At 44.5% G+C, this 10,335-nt stretch overlaps 1 protein-coding gene across 7 annotated transcripts in view; it reads right to left on the bottom strand.

Annotated features, from left to right (window-relative positions):
• The window catches only part of IQSEC1 (IQ motif and Sec7 domain 1), a 316,957-nt gene that overhangs the window by 143,718 nt on the left and 162,904 nt on the right, over positions 1-10,335 (bottom strand). For 5 of the 7 annotated variants that reach the window (XM_027892538.1, XM_027892539.1, XM_027892549.1 and 2 more), the window contains one exon: positions 2,426-2,470. The exons of the other annotated variants lie outside the window; for them this stretch is intronic. In XM_027892538.1, coding sequence (XP_027748339.1) covers positions 2,426-2,470 — 45 coding nt within the window. The remainder of the gene's footprint in view (positions 1-2,425; positions 2,471-10,335) is intronic. 7 annotated transcript variants of the gene reach the window in all.

The raw sequence follows: 10,335 nt of genomic DNA, 5'->3' as shown, positions 1-10,335 counted from the left end.
CCCCCCAGCAAACATCCCTTCCCCATCGGGAAGGAGGGAAGAGCCGTATTCATACCGAGCTCAGCTCGGGCTCTGCTGCCCCACAGGGACATCCAGGGGTGGTGGGGACACCCAGACAGTCAGGGACAACAAACCAAGTCCTCTCATCTCCAATGTTTACTTGAAGGGAAGCTCTGCTGCCTAGAAACGCTCCAGTAACTCAAAACAAAGTTATTTGGCTTCAAACATCTCTCCGATTTATGCACTTCCCCACAGATAATATTAATCATCATCTGATACTGTCCTTTATTTTTGGTTATTAAAGCCTCTAAGGTGCCAAAGTATCCATGGAGTAGAATAGCAAGAAGTTTGCTGTTCTCTTCATGCTGATTTTCCTTTCTGCACATCTGTTCTCTGAACTTAGCCACTGGTTGATCAATTTGTTACAGAAGATGACAAACCCGCCACAAATATCTGCAAAGCTCAAACATTTAAATATCCACATAATTTGAAACAGGGCTGGTAATCCAGCACTCCAGAAAGCCAACATCAAGATTTAGATATTAGGAAACAAAATATTTTCAGATGCCAGCTGAAAGCTGACAGAGGCCAACTCAAAATACCCAGAGTAAATACTGCACAGGCTATGGAAGAAATTGTGCCAACCAAAATATACATCTGTAAAATATGCCAATTTTTACATACTTTCTTCTTTATAATGGACATAAGCAAATTTTTCATGTTAACCCTCACTCTTTCCAGCACTGAGAACTTGGAGAGTGGTTCTTTGAGGGCAAACTTACCTTGTTGATGGGGACAGGAACTTTGTGAGCAAAATGAAGAGTAGCCTGACTAGGAAATACTTAATGGCTTGACAGGACACTGGGTGGGTCCATATTAATTGGTGCATCCCATTTTATGGATCATTCAAAGGCCAATTTGCTCAGCAGGTTATGAGAACATTCACTAGCAGGAAGAATTCTATTATCTCTCATTTTACTGGAAAATATTAGCCTGAGCTCCATATAATTACAGCTCCAGAACAGGCTTATTTGACCTACTGAAGTCGACTACATGTCACATTTTCCTCGATAACTATTTAACACTAAGAAAAACCCATAGGTTTAGCTCTTATAATATGAAAATTTCTTTATGTCTCCTTTATGACTGCTTTACTCTGGACTTTTTAAACTTCAGAAAATCGTTTAATTTTTTAATTAAAGACTTTGAAACTTATTTTTACACTCACGGCAGTCTAAACTATTCAAAGAATATTCCCTTCTCCTTTTCCCAGCAAATGTTAAAATTCTTCCCCATCTTCCTCTCTAATATTCTCTCATGGGGGGGAAAAAAAAAAACAAAACAGTGGAAGAAAAAACATTGTAAGGAAATCTTTTTCCACACAGATTCAGCCAGCCTGGAATAAAGGTGGCAGCAATACCTGGTACATCACACACCAGATACACGATGATCTTCCTAAAATTATTTTGCACACAAGCAGGGCAGGGAGAGGTTGGGATTGTTCCCTGCATTGTCCTCCCAGACAAAGCCACAGTGTTCTGGTCACACTGGGAGATGGGAACAAAAATACTGCCCAAAACACAGAATGTTGTGCAGTGTTGGCTGTGCTGAGGACAAAGAGAATATCCCCACACAGGGGGTGGGTGCTTAGGAAATGGTAATAGGGCATATGCTTTACTTTCAGAAGATTTTACACTGCAAAAGAATGGAAGATGAATTGTGGGCGGCCTTTAATTTGAATAAGGTTAAACAGAGCAGTTCCCACTGTTTTGTTCAAGCAAGGTTAAAATGACATAATGTGGGAAAAAGTCACATCCTCAACCCGTAACATCTCCAGAGGAAGACTGGTACCAAAACAACTGTCAATTTGAGAGGGAAGGACTCTGCCCCAGCTTAATCAAAGGCAGTCTGTGCCTTTGATGCACTGCTCAACGTGCAAGGAGGAGAATGAAAGATGCAAGAACCCATCTGATATGCAGTGTTAACAGGGCTAAGCGTTTCTTTCTAAATTGAGCGATCAAAGTGAAATCCCAGTTGCTGCAGTGACTCCTGTGACAGTGCTCTCTGAAGTTTATACATGTGCTTTTATCAGAATGCTGAGCAGCAGAAACCAGCCACGACACCTCCCAGTCAGGGCTGTTCATGCAGAGCTGCCAGGACAGGGCAGGGGTGCTCAGCAGAAAGGTTATAAAAATCTGCACCTTCCCTCCCTCCCCTTCGTGCAGCTCTGAGAGCAAACACAATCTCTGAAGGCAGAACCGAATTTCAAGTCGGAAATCCCGGAAAAGAGCAAGTTCTCCACTCTTGGAAAAACCCAATGCCTTTGTTGGCACAAGATAAAGTTCTGTGATCTACACCTGGTACAGAATGAAGGTAATTTCTGTTACTTCAAACCTAAAACTGACTTGTGTTATTACTACAGTACCTGAGAGGATCAGTTGAGACGCTGCTTCCTGTTTCCAACGAAGTCCTGAGATGACAGCAAAAGAATAAAATTATAAAGTATTAAAGCATAAACTAAATTACAAGTATAAACTATTCAAAAATACTATGTCCTTAGTATTAAAGCATTAACTAAATTAAAAGTATAAACTATTCAAAAACAGCTTAAACATCAAGTGCTCAATGACTTTACATTTTCCTCCTCCTTTTTTCAGAATACTTAGCATGCCATTAAACCTGAGTGTAAAACCAAAAAATTCACAAGCAACAAACCCAGCAGCCCTTTCCTAGACTAGAGAGAGGGGAATTAGAGAACCATTTCCCTGAGTAAGTCACAAGACGATCAGTTTTCAATATTCCAAAGCACTCTACTCCTCTGCATGTGCTACAGGAGTGACAGTGCTTTGTTCTGTCAATGGCTGACACGAGTCCTGCTGTGAGCACCATTATACTGAGCTTTTGCAGAACCTGTCTCCTCCTTTCTGTGTGCACTTGGCAGGGAAATCCCAGCTCCATTCACGTGTGGAGGTGCAGGAGCTCAGGATATGCTGGTGCCAAAAGGCAGAGCAGCAGCAGGACAGGACAGTGCCCGTAACCCAAACCATGGTCATGGGAGAGCAGCTCTGTGCAGCTTCCAAGGACATGTTCCCAGCCTCACTGCTTTCATCCTCAGTCGATCCACTAAGCAAAAATAGCATGGAAAGGGGAACACTGGGCAAAATTCTTCTGCCAGAACCTCCTGCAGTTCAACCCTCCTCTCTTGCTGGCTCTGCTCACACTGGGCATCACATCTCCTCATTTATCTACAGCCATCCTCACGTTCTGTGGCTTTGTGTTCTCTACCCAAAAAGGCAAGGACAGAGTTGTCCTGAGGAATTATTGCACCAGAAAGTTCAGTTAAGATGCTGTAAGTCCTGAGTAAGTGCTCCGAGTAAGCTGATTGAGCAGCAATGTTTTAATGTGCCTGGTGTTACTAATTAGACCTGCTCTCGTTGAGCATGACTTCAGCTTTATTATACACATAATAGAAAATTACATTTTTAGGGTAAAGCCAGTTTTTCCTCAAGCTGTAATAAAACATTAGCCAAAGCCTCATCATGAAAACCACCATCATGTTAGAAAAATCTTTTGAATGGTTACTTGCACTTGATTCATTTATAATGAACAACCCTTACACCAGCAGCCATAGATCAACCTCTGCTCATATAGCCAGAAACATATATGGGCTGTGGAGGTTCATAACATTCACATAGGAATTGCATTAATTATATTTACAGTGGCTATTCATAAATCAATGGCAAATCTTTACTGTTAGTCCCAAGATTACCAATATGTTTACCAAAATAAACAGGGTGGTGTGAAGGGAGGAGGCCACAAACACAGCAAGAATCAGCTGTACAGGAGTGGAAACAAACCATATTGTCCAAATAGCTTTTAACTAGAGCACTTAAGCTTCAAAATAGCTTTTGGGAGCTTATTACACCCTGTAATTTGTTTGCTTGCACAGTTCAGGATTTGTGAATAGCGCTGAAGTTTGAGGGGGTGGCTCACATATGTCGTTTTGTGGCTGCTTGTTGGTTTAACAACTGAAAAGGGGAAGCCTAATTTACTTATAATTAAGTTTCCTGCTTAACACAGTGTGCTGTGGAAGTGCCAGCCTGGCTCGCTCTGTGGGACTTTTTGTCTTGCTTTAAACACAGGTTTTAAAAAAATCTTCACAGTTTGGCCCTTCCTACTATAAATAAATATTTCTCAGACGCCCTGTCTGTGCAGGGATGATGGGCTGTGCATAAATTAGAGATGCTAATGAGCAGTAATTAGCCTCCACCCCGCACAACCTTGATTGGGGTGCGACTGACACTGAGCACGTGGTGACCTCGGGGACTTCTCAGCCAGGCCCGAGGAGCAGGATTACAGCTTCATTAAAAATCCTTAGTTTTTCTTCTGAATGCAGACCCCCAGGGTGTCCCCAGCACCCAAACCCTGCAGTCAGGAGAGGCATAAATCTGTTTAAAAACACAGGGAACAGCACAGTCCCCACAGCAAAAATACCCGTCGTAAATCACCGAATCGTCAAGGTTGGCAAAGACCTCCAAGATCATCCAGTCCAACCATCAGTGTGACACTGCCTGGTCCACCACTAACCCACGGCCCCCAGCACCACATCCACACGTTTTCTGAGTATTTCCATGGATGGTGATTCCACCACTTCCCTGAGCAGCCTTTTCCAGGGCTTGCCAACCCTTCCAGCAAAGGAAGTTTTTCCTAATAGCCAATCTAACCTCCCCTGGTGCAATTTTGGGGCTGTCCATGCTGAGGCACAGCTGAAAGGTTATTTCTACCAAAACAGTTTTCTAGAAACTTCCCTGCTGCTGCTGAAAGCGGTTCAAAGTGTGATTGGTGACTGTTTGTGTCCTTGGTAACTGCAGATGAGGAGCCCAAACCACAGGAAAGCCACAGATTTAATCGATTTGGGGGCTGGCAGCACAGAGCCACCACAGCTGCCAGCATGCCCACAGAGTCCCATGGGCACCAGGGGCGTGGAAGGGCTCCAAGAGTTCATCTGCTGCCCGTGGTGGGCACCCATGGGGGGGCTGAGGGAGGGAGAGACCCCACTGCAGCTTTGGCTGTGTCCCCAGGGGCCAGGGAGCCCATCCAGGAGGACAGAGGCAGATGGTGGAGCATCTTACAGTCCAAACTTCCCATCCTTGCACAATTTCTTCCATCAAATACAGGAATGAAGAACTGATTTCACAGAATGTTCTGAGCTGGAAGGGACCCACAAGGGTCATCCAGTCCAACTCTTGCTGGATGGTCCATCCAAGGATTGAATCAAAGCAGCCCCACGGAGAAAGGCTTAGAACTGGTTTTCTTACACGAAGATCAGATATGGAAACACTGTCAAAAACAGGGAAAGCCACAGGAGAAACCCCTGGATGAGCTCCCCACACAGACCACTGGGGAGAAAGATGGAAATCAGGACACCCAGAAAGGCTCTAGCCCAGCCTTTTTACCTGGCCACCCACCCACAGACTCGCCCTGGCACTGTGGAAAACCTCAGGAGGGGTCTGACAACATGCCAACCAAAGTTCAGTGGCCAAGAAAAACACCCAGGAGAAATCAAGTTTAAAATGTACTGAAAGATCTGGATTTGGGGTACAGAAAATCAGTTTGCTTTTATTGAATTTACAGAATTATTTTAGTGTAATCACATAATCACTCCCCTTCTTTCTTTCCAGCTGAAGTCCCATTTAGATCTTTTGGTTTCGTTCCAAATTGCTGAAAGTTGGAAAGTTAATTTAAAACATAAAAATAACCCAGATTCTGAACACAATGTCGTTAAGCTACAGCAAACAAAACATCTCATTGTACACAGAGCCACTTCACAAATGTCAGGAAGAATGAAAATATATCTCTTTTAAGCTACTTCAAAACAAGCTTTATTTGTTTTGCTTTGCTTTTTAACAAATTAGCTGGACAGGAGAATAAAATACTGCATTAAAGAAAGTTTTCTCAAGAAAACGAGCAGGATCTGACAATCCTGTTTATTGCTAATGGGCACTGACTCAGGACATTTGTAGCCCAGAAAAAAAATACATACACTAGCTAATGATAAAGCTATTAAAAAGATACTATTAAAATAAAATAGACTTGTCTGTATGTGTACCATTTCCACTGGTATTAATAAAGATACTAAGAAAACCCCGAAGTACTCTGAAGTGTGGAACTATGCCCGAGGCTTTGAGTGAAAACGAGCTCAGACAGAGCACGACCACAGAGCACACAAACTGCACAACTGTTCTGTATTAGCAGGGAATGCTCTAAACCACCCTGGGAGCTGTTTTGTGCCTCCAGTTTGTTTCCATGGAGTTTGCAAGGCCCTTCTAGGTGAGGAGTTGAGGAAACGTGTCCCAGTTTGACTGAGGAGTCAGTCGAGTGACATCTCTTGGTCCTGTGAATTCCTGACGTTTTAGAGGAATCGTGGCATGAACTGGAACTGAACTGAGCACACAGGGCTACACCCAGTGGGATTATTTACTGCTAATGTGGGCAGCATGAAACTTGGAGAATGTGTGTGTAATTGGTGGTGATAACAACTGCTTTCAAGGCTAAAAGGATTAGACAAAGTATGGGTGCAGGCAAGTCCTGGATGAGCTCGCCTGGAGCTGCCATGTCCATCTGTCACACAGGAATCACAACCTGCTGCAGGACAAAATACAAATATTACCAAGAGATCGTTGGTCTAAAATTCAGACAGTTGATGGCTTGTTCAGCAGGCTTTAGGTACTCATAAACAAAAGAATAACCACAGTTCTAGGCAGGAGTTCTGCCCTGAAGCACAAAACAAGGCCACGGGCTCTAACTCCTGGTATTGGCACTACGTGGTGAGCAAACCCAAGGGTACAGGATTCCCAGCAGCAGGGTATCTAAAAAAATCTGATTCCACAATGTTTTAGCGGGTTCAAGTGAAAGGCACAATTAGCTCTTGGGACCTTGAGCAATGATACAAAGTTGTGGTTTATTTTGCTTTTTTGTGATGAAGGAAAAGATTAAAAAATCAGCATAGTTGAAGATTGTTTTGGGAAGGGTCTAAGATGGATCTCCCTATATTGTATGGGCACAGAAGGGGTAGGGAGTGAATACTGTGAGCTGACAGTCTCAAATGGTGCTTTGCTTAGCTGTGATAACACACGAGCAGTGCTATTGATCTGGGAGACAGACAGACCTTAAACTACTCTGTCCCTCAGTGGGGAGCAGTGACAGTGTGAATCATTGAGACATTTGGAAGATGTCAGTGTGACTGCAGCAAGCTCCAGTGTAACAGAACCACACTGAACTATGTTCTTGCTGAGAAGGATAAACAGGAAAAGTAATTTTCTAGTCCAGCATCGTGTCCACACTATAAACCTTTGTTAACCCTTGATGGAGGGCAAAGTTATATGGAGGTTCTTATTGGGCTGAGTGGGTAATCCTGTGAGAGTCCCCCCACTGTGATGGGTCAGTACAGCTGCCTCCCTTCCTCAGGGTCCCCTGGGCAGCTTCCAGCCCTCCAGGCTCAACTGGAGTGAATAATGCTAAGCTGGGGCAGGAACAGTCCATTCCCATCAGGGCAGATGGCTGCAACAGCTTCATTAGCTGTGAAGCAGAGGACAGAGAAGAGCCCAGCACTACCTATCTGCTGCTGGCAGGGGCTACAAATAACCACACAGCACATGCAGACATCGTGCAAGCAGCCAGAAAAATATCCACGTCGAGAAAAGCCAAGATATTCTTCTGGCGTGAAAACGCGCAGTGGTGACAGATGAAATAATTGCAGTTGAAGCAAACCCCCAGCTTGATCCCAAATAAAGACTGCTTAAATATATCATCTTTTGGCTAAGAAGTGAAATTCACTTGGAGCATCAAAGTATAAAGATATTCTGTCTGCAAACAGCAACTCAGAGTGTGTGTGTGGAGGAAGAAGGCAATTCTGAGCTCTGTCAGACCTCTGGTGAGAGCAGCAGCATGGCACTGCATCTTTCTCAGACTGAGGGAAGGAATGCAGAATAATAGATTAAATATTTATAACTCTGTGCTGGGTATTGCTCAGTGAATAATTGCTGCTTGGCACAGTTTCTTCCCACGAACTGGCAGCACAAGGAAGAAAGGGAAACCTGTTCAGTGCAGGTTGATGCTGTGATACTCCATGTGCTCACATACAAAAGAGGACCAAATTATTTCCTTGTATTATAAAGTGCACCTTCACTAAATGGAAATATTTACCCTTGCTTGAGGATGGTCTGACTTTGGATCTGTCTCAGTGCTCCATTTGGTGGGTAAGCCCAGAGCTTCTAATCCCAACAGGCAAAAAGAAGGTGACAGAAGGATCATACTCAACCCCCTCCCTCAGAAACCAAACTGGAGATGATATTCCAGCCATTACACTGGCCATGAAAGAAAATCATCCCTTCATATCCCTTGGCAGAGATCTGCCAAGCCATCAGGGGGGCCACATTCCCGAAAGACCCCAGAAGGAACTCAGTGACTGCCAGTTCTGTCACACAGTCCTGATCTCCCAAACAAATGGCCCTGAGGAAACAAGCTGTGGGAAATTCCCATTTCAATATCATGGACCAGGAACTAAGGAAGAGATTGGTCTCCTCCCAGAAAGCAGGAGGAATCTGATGGATATATGGCTGGGGGCCCTGCTGTGATGTCTGCAGCACCGTTTATCAGCCGTGCCCTGCATTAATTAGCGCAATCAACGCATCCTCAGGCCCCAAAGGCAGGGCAGCAGCACATCATTCCTTTCTCCTGCTCCCACGGGACGCTGCCAGGGGACACTGCCAGGCCAGGAGCCGGGCTGGCACGCCCCGAATTCCCACCCTCTGTGCCCACCGAGTCCCGGCCGTGCAGCAGCTCCGTTCCCTGGGACTGGCACTGCCATCCTGCACCAGCTGTGAGGCAGAGGCAGGAGCTCCCAGCAAAGCTGCAGTGCCTCTGGCAGCTCCACTCACACACATCCAATTCACAAAACCTGTCTCTAAAAGTAGAGCAGCCCAACTCCAGAGGGTTCTGCAGGATCGTGGGGGGAAGTAGGACACACTGAAACATCCCTCACTGGATACCAGTCACTGGAAGAAACCCTGGAAACTCAGTTCAGATTAAGCCTTTCTTTGGGATAGACAATTTAAAAGCTCTGCTGGACAGCACTGGCACTGCTCACCTACGGGAGGAAAAGGCAGCTTCACAGGGAAGGAGCTCAGAGGACACCAAGGAAATTCCCGCTTCTGATTTCCTCTTCTCGCACATTTTGTTCCAAATATTTTAGAGAACCATTTAGACAAGAAAGTACTTAAACGTGTGTTTAATGCTGCTCTTGGAAATAAAAAGCTTTCCTTGCTTGGGGCTTGAATGACTTGCATTCCCAATGCTGGGAATGCTCTAGATCCCACTGTTGGGGATGGAAACCAGCTCCAAGATGGGAAACTCAGGTTTCCTGTCCTCAGAACACAGCTCCTGTTCCCAGGTTGCTAACACAGAAGAGTGCCCAAACACTCCTTTTTACAACATTCTTTCTAAATCAAAACATACTCCCAGTATCTCAAAGAGATTTTAAACCTCCAAGAAAAGCAATGTCTAGGAAACAAAGCCAGCCCAACACGATCCTAAAAGCCAGGAGGAAATAGCCAGGCTGGCAAGCTCAGCTGGCTTCATGAGTTTCAGAAAACTGTGCAAAAATAAAATTGAATTCCTGTGAAGAGACAGCAGAATTACATTAAATAAAACCCAGTTTGTGCTTGCAAAGTTAGGGCCTGCATTCCTAGAGCAGCCTGCAGGAGTAACAACACGGGGACTTGGAGAAGTTCCTTTTTCAAGAAATTATCTAATTTCTCTGAAAATGTTACTAGAAAAATTAATTTTAAAAACCTGCCACCAACTTGATTGTCTTCAGCAGTAACACCTAAAGGTTAATGGCCTTGCTGTCCAAAATTTCACTGCTGTGTCATAGACTTCTCACCCACTGTGTCTGCCTTGTCCAGCCTTCTGCTGGGTTTTCCAAAGGAGCTGCCAGTCCCCCAGCCCTGAACTCAGAGAAAAATTAGCTTTATCAGGGTCCCACCCCTGTGACAACAAGCAGTTTAGAATTAATTATCAGCGTTGTTTTTCAAGGTGCTATCTCACCAGAGGAACCGATTTCATATTCAAACATTGCAGTGATGTGGTTTTGGCTTTGTTGGAAGTAAAGCCCATCATTTAAATTACACTTATTCCCAGAGTTGCACAAAGATCAGATGTTTATTAACAAGCTTCACTCCTGTTTGCAGCTCAAGTTTAGAACCATGAAAACAAAACCAAGCCGTACATGCGATGTGGGAATTGAGGTTTTCCAAAGAAGGAAGAGAAAGCCCG

Source organism: Empidonax traillii, unplaced genomic scaffold (genome assembly GCF_003031625.1).
Source record: "Empidonax traillii isolate 1590-97213 ecotype Southwest subspecies unplaced genomic scaffold, ASM303162v1 scaffold356:size572493, whole genome shotgun sequence".
Lineage (NCBI taxonomy): Eukaryota > Metazoa > Chordata > Aves > Passeriformes > Tyrannidae > Empidonax > Empidonax traillii.
The sequence above is the reverse complement of the archived record's forward strand: the minus strand, read 5'-3'. Positions and strand labels throughout refer to the sequence as shown.